The 16,389-nt window shown below is 39.9% G+C and overlaps 1 protein-coding gene across 1 annotated transcript; it reads right to left on the bottom strand.

Moving 5' to 3' along the window:
* Nucleotides 1–309: 309 nt before the first annotated feature.
* NECAP1 (NECAP endocytosis associated 1) lies at nucleotides 310–12,176 on the bottom strand. The gene is made up of 8 exons (XM_054591459.1): nucleotides 12,060–12,176; nucleotides 7,206–7,306; nucleotides 6,954–7,058; nucleotides 6,183–6,264; nucleotides 5,256–5,364; nucleotides 4,981–5,164; nucleotides 3,160–3,262; nucleotides 310–2,823 (listed from the first exon to the last, which is right to left on the bottom strand). Exons 1-8 carry the CDS (start codon nucleotides 12,152–12,154, stop codon nucleotides 2,775–2,777), a joined length of 828 nt encoding a protein of 275 aa, XP_054447434.1. The 5' UTR covers nucleotides 12,155–12,176; the 3' UTR covers nucleotides 310–2,774.
* Nucleotides 12,177–16,389: the final 4,213 nt, after the last annotated feature.

Below are 16,389 nucleotides of genomic sequence, written 5' to 3'. Positions count from 1 at the left end.
GCAAGTGACTAACTAGAAGGTTATCAGCATGGAGTTAAGTGATGAGTAATAAAGGTTCACACTTTGGCTGGTATGACTCAGTGGACTGAAGGCCAACCTGCAAACCCAAAGGTCACTGGATTGATCCCCGGTCAGGGCACAAGCCTGGGCTGTAGGCCTTTCCCCGGTGGTTGGGGGCATGTGGGAGGCAACCAATCAATGACATTTCTTTTCCTCTCTCTAAAAATAAGTAAAATTTTTTAAAAAATAAAAATAAAGGTTTTCATTTCAACCATGAAGGCAGATGTCAAAGTGTAACTGAGAAGGTTGGGCTAAAAATGATTGTCTACATTTTCCCCAAACAAAACCTGAGGATAAGAACTCAGTTCTCTCAATGACAGTGACTTCCGACCTCAGGAATGTTAAGAAAGGTCATGGCTGGGGAAGCCATCTAACCCCTACCCTTGGAGATCAAATGGGGAGGGATATCAGAATCTCTGGAGAGAGCAGTATGTGCTACTTAAAAAAAAAAAGAAAAAAGAAAAAAAAAGTCAAGCAGCCAAATCCTTGTGAGTCATCCATCTCCTGTAATAGTCACTGAATGAGAACTCCAAGATCCTCTAGCTTCCAAAGTCTATGACTCACTTTTGTTCTGTCTCTTACACTGACTCTTTTCATTTGTGCTGATGATATTTCTGAGATGTAAGAGGTGGCCTAGATCATGAAGGTAATTTGAAGCAAATGAAATGAACAGTACGAGCAAATAAAGAATGAATACAGATAATCTCTGTACAGAGTGCTCTATGTGTTTAGGACCATGGGCAGGGGTGTAGCCTCAACTCCTTATGGGCCCCAACTTCTTGAAAAAGAATAATAGCTATAAAAATGTCCTTTGATTACCTACTGGCCCATTATTACTAGATCAATTAAATAAAAAAGGTAATGAAATAGGCATATTAAAAGATAAAAGAGACACTACCTTTTTCCATATTTTTAATTACCATTATTGCACCAATACACTTTATATACATATATCTTAAACTTCATTATCAACTTTTCAGCAATTCTAATACATAATATATTATCATCTTGAGAATACAAAGAACACAACGTGGAAGAAGATTGAGAAAATAGGTTCCCAATAGTTAGTCACTAGTGATTCTACAGACTTTCCTTTTAGTGTTTTCTATGGAATTTTAAAATGCCCTGCCATGGCTCTGTAAGAATAGAGCTGCCTGGAAGGGGAGGCAATGAAAAGAAATGGACCCTAAGTTGAAAGGAGTCAAAAAAGGAAATCTGGGAGAGAGAATGTATTTTGAAACTAAATATAAGGATGCCCTTCAGCCAGAGTGTACACATCCAAATAGTTACTAAGGGAAGAAGGATATCTTTCCATTCCATCCTCAAAACTACTCATTAAGAAACAAAATAGATAGTGCCCAATCAGCTATGAAAGGGAACTCTCTTCACAGCATTGTAAAAGGAATGGTGGGGCAGAGGGAAAGGAAAGAGGTGGGAGAGCAACTTGCCTTTGAGATACCCTGGGCGATGGGTAGCAAAGCTGTCATTTGGGCAAAACCTATCACAGCTAAAGCAATGCCTCTCCAGCTTCCTCCATAAATGAGGATACATGCAATAGCAGCTTTTCTACTGAAGAGCGAGGAGGACTGAAATGTTTTCGGAAAGGGGCCAGGTACCCAGGCAGCAAGGCAATGTGGGTACTGAACAAGAGTTAAGTGCTTTCCACCTCTCTGCTCTACCAATCAGGTTAAGAACTCTAACCACTCAACTTCAGGTCAAAATGATCAGGCAAATATAAAGTTAACGGTGTGCTTCAAATGCAGCAATTAGATGGGGCTGCAAGAAAAAACAGAAGGTCCTTCAATAACATCATATTGTTATTCTGTTGATGAGATGCTGTAGGAACTTAACTCTTGTTCATATCAGTTAGCCTATGGTAAAACTGGTTTTGTTACAAGTGATTTCAGCTTCAAGTCAAGAACCTATTAACAATGTTAAGTGAGAACTTACTGTAAACACTTCTCTAGAATATAACTTGGAAAACACAGCTCCTTGAACCTCCTTCATCGAAGAGACACCCACTGGTCGAAGATGTTGCATTATTCAACAAAAAGAATAGTGGAGGTGCCACCAACATAACCCTCGTATCATAGAAAGAGACGTGTAAACACATGGGAGGGCGATGAAACTGCACCGAGCACTGAACGCTCACTGAACAGGGTAGGCCTGAAGGAGGGTGCACAGCAGAGACCCAAGACCAGGCGCTTCTCCATTCCGATCCCTATCAAATGTATTTGTAAACACTGAGGTCAGTCTTTTTCAGTCTTGGGTTAGTGGAAAGTGAAGTCTCAAGGCTTTTGTTTCCCCTGAAATTGCTAAATAGGGCTTCACAAAGAGGCACACAGGGTCATGAGATGATTCTGAAATGCATTAAAGAATTTAAAAGATGGAGAAAAATTCTGCACATGTTAGAGGTTGTTTCCCCTCACAGAGACCCTGGCCTTTGGAGCCCTGCATAGTCAGCCACAAGTATGATTGGACCTGCTACTCCCCTGCCTTGAGAGTGAGGAGGAGATAAGAGATACTTTCTTGGCTGTACAGCAAGTGACAACACAAGGGCATGGAATAAACTAGCTTGAACACAATGGAGAAGCTATGAAAAAGATTGTCCAGTAATGGTGGTTCTGGGGAGAGAAGAGATTCCTAACTTCCCTCACAGACTGGTGCCCTCAAGGTCATTTTACTCTTCAAGTCTGTCCTTATGCCAATGCTATTCAGAACTGGACCCAGTTGGATGGCTGTGGTGCCTGGTTTGGAACAGAGCTGCAAGACAAACAGAGAAAGCCAAAGGCATAATATTAGGATAGCTACTCTATTCTTTACTTTACATAGTTTCAAAGAAATCGCTGTCCAGAATTCCTAGAACTACATCTCACAGCAATTCTCCTTACCAAGGCCTGCACTCTCCCACTCACACTTCATCCTCCAGCTTTTTTCACCCCACCATCCCCAGCACTCTTATACTTCCTTACCTAGAATTCCTGCTGAAGACCCTCTATGATGGACAAATGCCCTGCTTTCCCAGATCAAAGACTGCATCTGACTGTGTTCACCACCAACACCCTGACGGGGAGTATGTGGGTTTCGCCATGGTCATACCTGGGGGCAGTACTGAAGTCTCCCCACAAGTCATTGCTTGCAGAAACTGGAGCCGGGGCTGGTGTCGTGACAGGAGCGGGAGAATCCAAATCTAAAAGGATATCTGGATACAAGGCAAGAGAAGAAAAAAAGAAAAGGAGGAACATAATACAAATTTAGAAGTGAAAACTTACATTAACACAATCTATCCACAGCAGCTGTATTTGTAACACGCAAAAACCGAAAACCACCCAGATGTCTCCACATGGCGGGTGGTTAAACACACTTTGGTACCCCCGAACCATGGAGTACTGCTCAGCAACACATGGAAACTCTTGACAACACAACAATTTGGATGATCTCAAGGGAATTATGCTGAGTGTAAAAAGCCAACCGAGAAGACTATAAACTGTTTCAGCAATTTCCAACCAGTGTGCTACAAAAAATTTTTAAGACATGCAATACCTGACTATTTATTTAGTCAGAGGCACTCACTTCTTTTCTCTTAAAAATGTCAAATAAAAAAATGACAAGAGCCAACACAACAACAGCTGTCCAGTGCAAATGAATCAAAATTATACCCTTTTTTTTTTCAGGACAGCAAAAATACATTATTTGGTGTGTTGCAGAATTTTAGTAGTTGCGTGCCATGAGATGAAAAAAGCTGAAAATTGCCTACTATATGACTCCATTTATATAACATTACCGAAGTGACAAAATTATAGAGATGGAGAACAGATAAGTAATCACCAAGGGTTTAGAGACTGAGGGAGGTAGGAGGATGAGGAAGAGGAAGGGAAGAGGCTAAGAGGGAAGTGTGGTTATAAAAGAATGACAAAGGGATCCTTGCAGCACTGAAATTGTTCTGCTTGCTGACCATGGTGGGGGATCCAGGGACCTACACACAATAAAACCCCACAGAACTATATATACATATTCACACAAATGAAAACACATAGAACCGATAAAATCAAAGTAAGAGCAGTCGATGGTCATGGTCAACTTGTGATATGAGGTTATAGTTTTATAAAATGTTCCCATTAAGGGAAAGTGGGTAAACGATACAAAGGATTTCTTTCTATTATTTTTACAAGTGCATGTGAATCTACATTTATCATAAAAAGTTTAATTTTAAAAAAGTAAAAAATAAAACTTAGATATTATCCCTAGCCTTGTTGGCACTTATTATACCTCATAGATTGTAATATCTGGTTCTCTAACCTTAGGAAAATCCCTTTCTGAGTTCTAATGTTCTCCTTCTTTGAATGTAAATAACTATATTCTTTTTGCCACCAGATAGTAAGAACAAAAATGTATTCATAAACCCAGATGTCTCATTTTTTTCCCAACTGCCCTCCTGAAGAAATGGAAAGGATTAAGAAATGACATTTACTAAATGGCTACTGTGTTCCAAGTACTGTGCTAGGTGCAGTCCATTGTTTAACCTTCACAATCCTGGGGTAGTTTTACTCCTCCATTTTGCAGATAAGGATACTTATAGAACTTAAATAATGTTACCAAGCACATTCAGATATAAAGTAGCAGAGCCATAACTGAAAATCTGGTCCATCTCACTCTCAGGCCTTCTAGCAGCTAAGTAAGGTACAGAGAAGGAAATCATCTTTTTAATATCCACGTCTTCTGCAAAGAACCTACCACATACCATGACTCTCAGTTCACTAGAAAAGCTTTGCTCCCTTGCTAGAGGCTGCCTGCATGACCTTGGCAGGACCAAGTTCCATTTCATAGAACAAACCTCAGCCCTCTCCTTGCCAAACAGGTGTTATCCAGTTACAACCTCAGGTGTAACTTCTGGAAGTTAGAAGCACTAGAGAAATTCACCTGCATCACCACCTCCATGGCTGGATTTCGGAACGGGCGGCGGGGTGACATGATTGCTGATGGCCACCGAGGGGCACGGCGGGGGGACGGCGACCCTGCCTCCGGGTGGGGGCGGGAGTAAGCTCAGGCCCCCCGTCCCTGCGGGCTTGGGCTTGGGAGTGCCTCCTTTCTTGGTTGTAATGTTCTATAAAAGAAAAAAAAGGGGGAGCGTAAGAGGGAAAATAAAATTACAGGCTTATGGAAATGCAGGACGGGAGGGAAGAAAGCACACTCACCCCGATACTCAACTTGATGGTCTGTCCTTCCTTGAAGCCCAGATCCAACTTGGGTCGCGTGTCCATTTCCTGAGATTCCTTGGAAATCTCAGATTCCTGCTTTACCCACCTTCAGCAAAAGAGTAAGTTATCTTAACTTGGGATTCCCTGAAAGCAAAGTTTGACATACAAATTTGAGTATAGCTAATTTACGTAAAACAGGATTCCAGAAAGCAAAATGAGGAAACAGGTAGATCTGAGAAAGAAAGGGAAAAAAAAAAGCCAAGGAAGAGGGCAACTAGGGCTCAATACCACTGAGGAACCAGAGAGAATGTATATTAAACTTGTCCCTCCACAGGAGGGCGTTTAGCACCAATTCCCATCGCCCACGGCTGAGGGCTGCCCCTGAGGGGATGGTAACGCCTCTGTTCTTCCAGGTTGACCCCTATGCTAATGGAGGGGCCTTCCACAGTTTCAGAGTCCTGGGGCAGAAAAGTAGAGGCACGCCTGCCCTCCAGGTAGGAAGCTGCTGATGTGCAGGGTGCTTTCCACTACAGCTACACCAAAGCCAGGTGGGCTGAAGAAATTGCCATAGGCACGAAACATATCCGTTACATAAAGTAACAAAATTGGTGTGTAACTCCCCACATATCTTACACACAGCCCGCTGGTTACCGTATGCCTTTCTCAGCCACTAAAAGCAACAGCAAATTCCCCAAAGGCATAAACAAAAGCATCATCTCAAACCACTGTACAAGGGATCAAAAAGGAAAAGATAAAATAGATATGAAGATAATGTAAGGAAACAGTGAATGGAAAAACTTATATTCATAATAAACTAGTTTACCAAATAAAGAAACCAGAGATAAAAGAGAAAGTGCCCATCCAACTGAGAAACAGCTTTCCCAAAACTATTTAACCTGGGAGCTAAGGATAAGCTTCACTCACTTGAAGTGATCTTGCAAGGAGACATTAAAGTCGAAGGCATCCCCCCGATCTGTGAAGCCAATGCCGATGAAAGCGCTGCGCCCTGGGGAACAGACAGGAGCACTCAGAGTGGGAGTGTCCCGATGGCAGATTCTACCCAGTGATTACACCGAACAGTTACCCTACTTGAAGTCTGGGAATGTGAGTCATCTTCTCACAGACCGGGGGTCCACAAGCCACATATTGTCCATAAGCCAAATGTTGCTATAGCTTGTTTTTGTAAATAAAATTTGACTGGAACACAGCCACAGCAACTTGTTTACCTATTATCCGTGGCTGCTGTCACACGACAACAGCAGGACTGAGTAGCTGCAAAAGAGATCAACGGGCCCATAAAACCTAAAATATTTACTATCTGTCTCTTAACAGAAGTTTGCCAATCTCTGATACTGACTATAAAGAAAAGATAATGGTTGCCCCCATACAGATAATTTAAAATAGTCCCACCAAAACCCACCACAAACAACGAATGGGCAATATGTGTAAATTCTGTTAGATATACATTTTGATTTATTTACATCTACCTATTAATTACCACATCTTGAACTTATGTTCATTGTCTATTACAAATAACATGTTAATCCTTCTTCTTTAGCAACTATAGCTAATTATGAAAAAATGGAAGGAAAAATTTAGTAAACTCAAGTGCGATAAATGCAATCGGGGCACTGTCCTTGAAGTGCATCAACTATTTTCCTCATCTCATTGCGGTCCAAATCTCAGATCCCTTACCAGTACCATCCTGGATCCGGATTACAAAGTAGCGGCTGGAATCTGTCACTGTCTCCACGGCAATGCCAGGATACTGTTCTACTGGTGCCTGAGCAAAGAGTTCCCCTGACGGGTAAGAAAAAGACTTCTCTGAGCCAAGGAAGCAAAAACTTAAAATTCCACTTACCATTTCAGCCCCCAACTTGAAAGGACTTACAGAAGCACACCAAAACAATATCCGTAATATGTTAGAGGGTCATCAGCATAGATTACCTGAAACTTTATCCTCGAGTTTGATATAAGCAATCTTCCCTTTTGAAGTGATTCGGAGGCGACCAGTCCAGTCAGGCTGGTCTAATTTCCAGTCAGATGCCCTACGATAGGAAAATGGGAAACCTCAGGCCTCGGGTCCATATCTTTAATATACTAACAACCTATGCAGAATCATTTGCCATATTTCTGTGTTCCTGTCCTGGATTACTTCTTTTTTTCTACCTATTAAATAACTAACAAGAATAGCTCATGATCCCCTCTATATAGATAACTCATATTACACATAATCCAAAACAAAAAGAAGACAATGTAACTATTGGAGGGTTCTGGAGTTCAATAATATTACCTTTCCCTGAGTTCAACCAATATTTACAGGCACTGTTCTACGTGTTTGGGATACAACAGCAAACAAAGCAAAGATTCTCACCCTCATGAGGCTTACATACTACCAGAAAATAGACAATAAAAAAGACATAATAAATAAGTAAAATAACTAGTCCCTCAGAAGGTGATAAGAACAAAGGTAAAAAGGAAACGCAGAGGCAGAAAACAGGGATTGGGAGAGTAGTGAGAAGGTAAACAGTGCAGCAATCAAGAGGGTGGTCAGAGTCGGCCTTATTTTCCAGGTGAAATGTGAGGAAAAACATGAAGGAGGTGAGAGTTACCCATGCAGATAACTGCTGGAAATGCATTCCAGGCAGAGGGAACAGCTAGTGCAAAGGCGCTCAGGGTAGGAGCCTGCTGGAATGTTTGCCCTCAAGCAAGGCGGCCAATGCAGTGAGAATGAAGGAAGAGATGGGGTGGGAGAGCCGAGAGACAGCCTGGGCACACAGGGCCTTACAGGCCATTGGAAAAACTTTAGCTTCTACTCTGAGTGAAAGAGGAGCCTTCATGGCTTAAAGCAAAGTTGTGACATGATCTCCCTTCTATTTGAAAAAAATTACTTTGCTGTGTGTAGAAGCAGTGTATGAGTATACGTGCTGAAGCTGGGGGATTAGTTAAGAGACTACTACAGAAACCTAGGAAGACTCGTGACTGTGACTAAGAAGAAATAGTAGCAGAGGGGCCTAGATACTGGATATAGTTAAGGTAATGACAGCGAGACTTCTAAGAGACTGAGGAGAAAAAAAGAAGTCAAGGACAATACCCAGGTTTTTAGCGTTGGCAAAGAAGGTGCCAATAACTGAGACATGAAAGGCTATTTAGTTAGAGCATGTCTGGGAAGAATGATCAGGCGTTTTAGATATGCTGAATTTGAGATGTCTAGTAGACTTTTAAGAGAAGATGTAGAGTAGACAGTTGAATACATGAGTCTAGAGTTCAGGAAAGACATGTGGGCTAAACATACAAATGTTCAAATGTTCATGAAACATTAGAAAACAATGAGAATTTATCATCTATGTTATAAATAAATTTGAATGAAACCTAAGACATTTATGTAAGACCAATTTTATAAAACACTGCATTTGTGATTCAGTTTTGCCAAGAGTATTAAAAAGGGAGGGCAAAGTAAAAATGATTAGTAACTCATCCCTTTAGAACCTGAGGGCCAAACTTCTAAGTTAGAAAGGTATCAAAAGGGTATACCTGAACAGGAATGAGCTCAACAGTAGGATAAGCAAAAGGTGGAAAGTGAAAATTAAAATTACCAGGTTTTACAGGATTTTTAAGATAAATCCTTGTCATGTCTCTCTCTCTTGATGCTCTGTTCTCAGATATCCTCAAGTACCGAATCTGATCCAGATTAGAGCGCTCCAGAGGTCTGACCTATTGTATTTTTTAAACTGAGCCCTGACCAGTGTGGCTCAGCTGGTTGGGTATCATGCCACAAAGCGAAAGGTTGTCGGTTCAATTCCCGGTTAGGGCACATGCCTGGGCTCTGGGTTCAGTCCCCGGTTGGGGCATGTATGAGAGATATGAGAGGCAACTGACTGATGCTTCTCTTCCTCTCTTTCTCACTCCCTTCCCCTCTCTCTAAAAATAAAATAAATAAAAACTTTTTAAAAAATTTTTTTAATTGAGTTGTGACTTATTCTACCATACTACAAAGACCTAGACATAGTGGAAATGGCTACTGAAAATATTAGGAACCAGCCTACCAGATGTGTTTCTTTGGATAGGTTCCTTATTTATCGTGTGTGTCTAGTGGTCAATATTTAACAAATTCTGAATAAGTGAATGGATATTCATGGCAGCAGTTTCCCTCAACCGCCAGCCTTAGTCCCTCTCCCACTCCTAAGACCTAGCGGGAAGAATACCTGATTTGATTTGCCTGGTCTTCTCACAATACTCTAAACCCCACAAATTTTCATTTACCTTAGCAATAAGTCCTTATAGCTGTCATATGAAATAAGCATGAAAAGTCTATCACAGCTCTCTCTTTAAATGAAGAAAAAGACAATAATACAGTAACTAATGATGCCTAAGTTCAAAGTCCAGCATTCTTTTTCTTTATATTAAAACACACTATAGAATGTAATACTAATTTAGTTGGGGAGGGGGGAAGGATAGTAATGAATTAAAAACAGTTTTATAGGTTGGGATACCAATTATTTAAAAAGTTTCTCATCAACCTAAATTTTCCTTCCATTTGTCTTATCAGTGACAGTCCAGAAAGCAACAGCTTACACTAAGTGACTCAAAGTCTCTTATTCCCTCTGATGTTATTAGTTACTAAAAGAAAGGGTTTCTCCTGCTGCCTAAAAAGCCCACTTTTCCTTTTAATGATATCTTAGAGAATAAATCATGCTCATAATGTAAAGTGGGTTCTGGTACACAACAAAAAAGATTACACACACAAGACAGAAAAGTAATACTTATCAGGCATTTATTATGTGTCACTCCTTATGCCCATTCTTATGAAAATTAAGAGGATCTCACAAGGTAACTAGTATTATATACATTTTTATAGATGAGGAAACTAAAACTCAAGAGTTAAGTGACTTGCCAAAGGCAACCCAGCAAATGCACAAGAATCACAATTCAAACTGAGTTCTGCACCGCTTACTCACTATACTAAAAGAAAAAAATTAAGAAATTGCTTTGATGGCTCAGCACAGTTAACTGACATAAGGATAATGGCTGTGGATAAACTAGTAAATGAAGTAGGAAATGCAGACGAGTGAGAGAAGGTAGGTCTTTTGAAAAGCTTAAAGTAAAAGAATGTGTATCACATCCTCTAAGGAAATCTTAACACCTAAGTTGAAAGGCTTGAGCTATTTTCCTTACTTAACACTTCAACCAATGGTACTTTATGTGATAACATGTAACCTACTAATTTCTTCTTACAGACAACATTTACAGGTTGCCCACTATGTGCCAGACCCTGTGCTAGGCCCCGGGAATGTAAAATTCAAAGACTGCAAATTGCTCGTAGTCTAGTCTGGAGATACTGGAGACCAACCATTTGTAATACCAAAGGAAGAGCACTGTGATTGATAAGAGACAGAGATGCTATTAAGCACAGAGAGCACACCTACGCCAAAATGGAAGGGTCCAGGAGGGCTTCCCAAAGAAGGTAATGTCTCGGATGAGTCACATATATAATACTACCATTAAAAAGCATGTAGATTCCTAGTCATGCTTTAATTTGGGGTCTCACTGCAAGCGTGAAATTAAGACTTGCCTCTTTGTCAAAAAGTACAACCCACGGTGTTTAGTGCACAGGTCAGCAAACACAAAGATGTTGATTCATACGGAATGAACCTCTGCTACAAAGGCAAAATAATTAATGCACATAGGGGAGAGGATAACTTTTCAGCCAAGGCAATAATAAATGCCAGGAGAAAAATCACAATAATGATATGGGTCAGAGAGAGGAACAAACACAGTATCATATATTTATATACTGCTTTACTGTTTCCTAAATTCACATTTATTATTATTATATGATTTCATGTAACCCTCCAAAAACTTCTGCGAGGTACGTAACTACCGCAGTTTTATTATCATTAACTTTTTTTTTTTTTCCAACTTTACAGATGAGAAAAATGAGGCTTGGAGAGGTTGAGAGTTTTGTCCAAGATCACACAGCTGTTAAGTTGCCAGGGCTCACAGTCACACTTTTTAAACACGTAACTCATTGAGTTACGTGTTAACTCTTTGCACTACTGACTTCTGAACTTCCTACAGCATCCTCAGACCCTCACAGGCATTGAATAGCAACGTGGTTGGTTAGCCCCACAGAGAAAACGCTGTGTTGACTCTGAAGGGAAAAGCTATAGGAGGGGTTAAGAGGAGAGGGAAGGAAGAAGATAGAAGACACTGTATAAACACCAAGAAAATACACTGAAGAGAAACAAAATGGACAACCATTGGAAAACAGATGATCATGAACAAGCTTTGCCCACTGGCAAAAAGATCTGCAAAGAAAATCAATTGGTGGACGTTGTTTGGTGCAAAGACTGACAAAAGCACAAAAGATAAACTGGATCATCCAAAGAGTGGTCAAGAACACAGTGATCATTCACACATGGGCACGGAGCACTGGAAATGGGGCTGTTGCTGGCTGAGAGCGACAAACTACAGGGCGCAGGGAAGAGCGAACGAAAGGTGACTGGCGATGGAGCAGACAGTACTGGATGGGGATGATGGGGAGCAGATGGGAAACCCGGAGAAGAGGTCCGGGGGAGGAGGGACAGGAGGATGCAGGCTCCTCACATTTTTTTTGAAAGCGGCGGAAACAAGGATGATTGCAGCCAAGAGTGGCGGAACTGCAGGAAGATAAGGCGATTAACAGTAAAGGTGGGGAGGCAAGCAAGGTGACAGCCCAAAGGTGGGGCCACGGCCTGGACGAACAGCGTGAGAAGGGAACTGTCATCCCCTACCGAGTACGCACGTGCTGTAGTTTAGTACCTGTAACCGCGGTTGGAGGCCCGAGGAGGAATCCGGTACACGCTGACGTCGGGCTTTACACACAGGACAGACTCGTACTCCAACTCCGCCGCCATCTTGGCTCTGCTCTCCGCGCCACAGGGGGCGGCGCGTAGAAACAGGGGCGATATGGGGGCGGGGAGTTTCGGGTAGGCGGCAACTTCCGTTTACGCTACTTCCGCTCCAGTTTAACTTGGTTCAGGAGATTAATCCCCGGTGTTGCGGGCTAGAGAAACCATATTGAAAGATGGAAACGGTGAGGTAACGCGACTCACCATCTTAGGTAATGGCAAAGATGCCCTCTTAGTGGGTGACTTACGTTTAGGAAATCACCGTCCCCAAGATATGATTGAGGGAGAGCGCCATCTTTCTCCTGGCAGGTGCCCGCGATGCTCTGGAAGGACAAGGATCATCTTGAAATCTGGCGAATTTTTATTCTTCCAAGAGTCGGTTCTTGACTGTAGTTTCCTGGTAGAAATCCGCCCACCGATAATCCCCAACTGAGTACCTACAGGAAATGTATGATCCAGTCCTGGACATGATGGATTTAACACTCCAGATGAAAACGTTAAAAATGCCCAGCCTGGCTAGGTACCCAGTAGCACCCTTTATGCTGTATTTCCCACAACAGCACTTACTGAAATAATGTGCCGCACTACCACTTGTGTATTCTGGTTGTCTTTTTGGAAAACTTGACCCTGTTAAACTTAAGTTGGATCAACGCAATTCCTGACGAAGCATAATGAACTATTTAATGGCTACTATTTGTTACCAGTTCTAATGATAAAAACCTACTGAACTCTATAAATCATGTTTGTATGCACTCCGAATGTAAACTTGGCATCACTTAAAAAGATTTAATTAGCTCGGATGGCAAATAACAAAACCAAGATATAACTGAAGTCTGTCTGACTACAACAGCATTGATTTTCACCACTTAATCTGTCTCTAATTTATCTGCATAGACAAGTGATACATTAAAATTCAAAAACAATTATAATATCTATCCCAGGCAAGGTTTTGGATTTGGCTACCCCTCATATACTGTTGTCAGGAATGTTAATTGTTACAGAATTTTGGGGAATAAATTTAATGGAATTGATCAAAATACTGCATGTAAACTTCAATTTAGCAAATCCACTAATAGATATTTTAGAGAAATTCTTACACGCACAAAATTGTATGTACAATGAGTAGTATTACAACATTGTTAGTGAAAAAATAGAAACAACATAAATGTCTATCAAGTGGAAACGGTTAATGGCAAATCCATTACCGTAGTATACTTTGCACTAGATATATGTGTGTGTATAAAAGCTTGATATTAAAGCTATAGAAAAGGATCCAAGATTTAAAAATAAACAAACCAGCAAACATTCACTTAAAATTTCAGTAATCCTCAGCTACTTCTGATTCCCTAGATTGTTTTAAGTTCATACCTTTCCATGCATTAAACCTTCTTCATTAAACACTCTCCTATAGCCTGTCAATTTGGCAGACCGATAACATTCACATAGCAACTCTGATAATACCTCATCTGTAAATTTTCTGGGACCTTCAAATGAATTTTCTCTAATGCGTCCACTTACTTCTGTTATACCTTTATGTTGTACTTAATACTTCAAATTCTCCTGCTAAACCATAAGTTCCATAAAGGCAAGAACTTTGCTTTTTCAGTACTCAGCACATTGCCCTTTACATAGTAGGCAATAATCATTGAATAATACAAAATTTCTATTTCAATTTAATCATTTATCAATTTGGTCATTTCTCCAGATTCCCCAATATCAGGACCCTACATATACTTAAAAAAAAAAAGTATGCAAGGGTATCAAATAAAAAGTAAAAGTTCACATCTTTATATCATGAACAACTTAATGCCAACAAATCAATAACTTAAACGGTTATTGATATACACAAGTTACTTAAAATAATTCAAGAAGACAAAGAAAATCTGAATATCTCTAAATCTATTAAAGAAATTGAATTAATAACTGAAAACCTTCCCAACTGCTTCAGCCAACCTTCTCATTGTTGATTAAACATTTTTAAAAGAAATAATATAAATCCTACACAAACTAATAGAAAAAGAAAAAAACATCTTTCACCTATGTTTTGTGAGACGATCATTACCTTGATACCAAAACCAGACAAAGATGATACAAGAAAACTATAGAACATTTCCTCATGAGCAAAAATTCATAACAAAATACCAACAAATCAAATCCAACAGTGTATAAAAAGGATAACACATCATGACAAATCGAGATTTACTCCTTATGAATTTTAAGATTAGTTTAACATTTAAAAACCAGTAAGTATAATACGCCATATTAACAGTATGAAGAAAACCTACATAATCATCTCAACAGAAGCCAGAAAGAAATATTCAATATTTACTCATGATTTAGAAACAAACAAACCATCACCACCAAAAAATCCCTCTCAGCAAACTAGGAATAGGAGGGGAATTCCTCAGTCTGATAAAGGACATCTATGAGACACCTACAGTTAACATCCTGCTTAATGGTTAAAGATTAGATGTTTTTCTCTTTTTTAAAAGATTTTATTTACTTTTTAGAGAGGGGAAGGGAGAAAGAAAGAGAGGGAGAGAAACATTGATGAGCCAGAAAAACATCAATCCGTTGCCTCTGGCACACCTCCAACGGGGTACCTGGCCAGAAACCCAGGCATGTGCCCTGACTGAAAATCAAACTGGCGACCTTAAGGATCACAGTCTGGTACTCAGCCAGCTGAGCCACACCAGCCAATGCAGGATGTTTTTCTGACAGGATAAAGAACAAATGAAAAACAAGGCAAGTGTTATACTTTTACCACTCCTGTACAATATTATCCTAGAGGCCCTAGACAATACAATAGGGTAAGAAAAAGAAATACAAAGTATACAGTTTGAAAAGGAATAAATAAAACTGTCTTGAATATGGATGACATCATTACATATATCGAAAATTCTAAGGGATAATTTGTCCTTCTTAAGAAAATTTAAAATATCTTGGCAGGAATTTATCTATACCCACCACTAGGGGGTAGTAGCTACACAATTCAAAGGTTGCGTTGGAGACTAGATTAACTGTCCTAAAAATAAAGCTATATCCTTTTCTTTTAATTTTTTTCAACACCATTTATCCCTCCTATACTCTCCTCCACCTCCACCCACCCACCAGTCCCCCACAATCGCCACACTGTTATTCATGTCTGAGTTCTTTTTTTTACAGTACTGTACATATTTATTAATACCATGAGTTTAAAAAAAATCCACACATAAACAGACCCATGCATTTCAAACCTATATTGTTCAACTGTATTTTCTTTCACAATGATTTTGAAGTTAGAAGGAAAAAAATCTACAGAATGACAAAATGAAATATGGAATTAAATAATAGTACCCATTATTGAATATTCATCATGTTCCTGCCAATGTGCTACAGTTTTTTAAAATATAATCCTCACAACAGTCTAGCAGAATAGGTGTATTATCTCCCATTTTACAGATAAACTAAATGCACTAAAATTTAAGTATTTTGTCCATGATTCTACTGCTATTAAATGGGAGAGTCTATATTCAATCAATCTTGTTGACTCCAAAGCAATAGCCTTTAGGAAGGGGAGAGATCTAACAAACTGCAATATATTTCTTTTAAACATTGAATCCAGTAAGGCATGGTGACTGTGACCCAGCAGATATGTGTCATCAATCCAATTTATCGGGTGTTTGTGTATGTTCGTGGGCACAAAGCTGCATCTTTCTCTTTTTTATTCTTTTTTGCTCAATGCCCCGACATCCCCAGACCTCCTCCAGAGTTGTCAGCCTGGTCTCTATGAGTCTGTCTCTCTTTTGCTTGTTAATTCACTTTGTTCATTAGATTCCACATATGAGTGAAATTATATGGTATTTGTCTTTCTCTGACTGGCTTATTTCAATTAGCATGATGTTCTCCCCGTACATCCATGCTATCACAAAGGGTGAATTTTTCTTTTTTACAGCCAAGTAGCATTCCATTGTGTAAATGTACCATGGCTGTTGCATTCAATCATCTACTGATAGACACTTGGGCTGCTTCCAAATCTTGGCTTGTGTAAATAACATTGCAATGAACATAGGTGTGCATAGAGTCTTTCAAATTAGTGTTTTGGGTTTCTTTGGAAAAATTCCCAGAAGTGGAATCACTGGGTTATAAAGCAGTTCCATTGTTAATTTTTTGAGATAACTCTATACTGCTTTTCACAGTGGATGCACCAGTCTGCAGTCCCACCAACAGTGCAAGAAGTTTCTTCTTTTACCACATCCTCA

The sequence above is a fragment of the Pteronotus mesoamericanus genome, unplaced genomic scaffold (assembly GCF_021234165.1).
Source record: "Pteronotus mesoamericanus isolate MK-2021 breed Mesoamerican mustached bat unplaced genomic scaffold, CSHL_Meso_final scaffold_21, whole genome shotgun sequence".
Classification (NCBI taxonomy): domain Eukaryota; kingdom Metazoa; phylum Chordata; class Mammalia; order Chiroptera; family Mormoopidae; genus Pteronotus; species Pteronotus mesoamericanus.
Note: the sequence above shows the minus strand (reverse complement) of the source record. Positions and strands in the feature narration are given on the sequence as shown.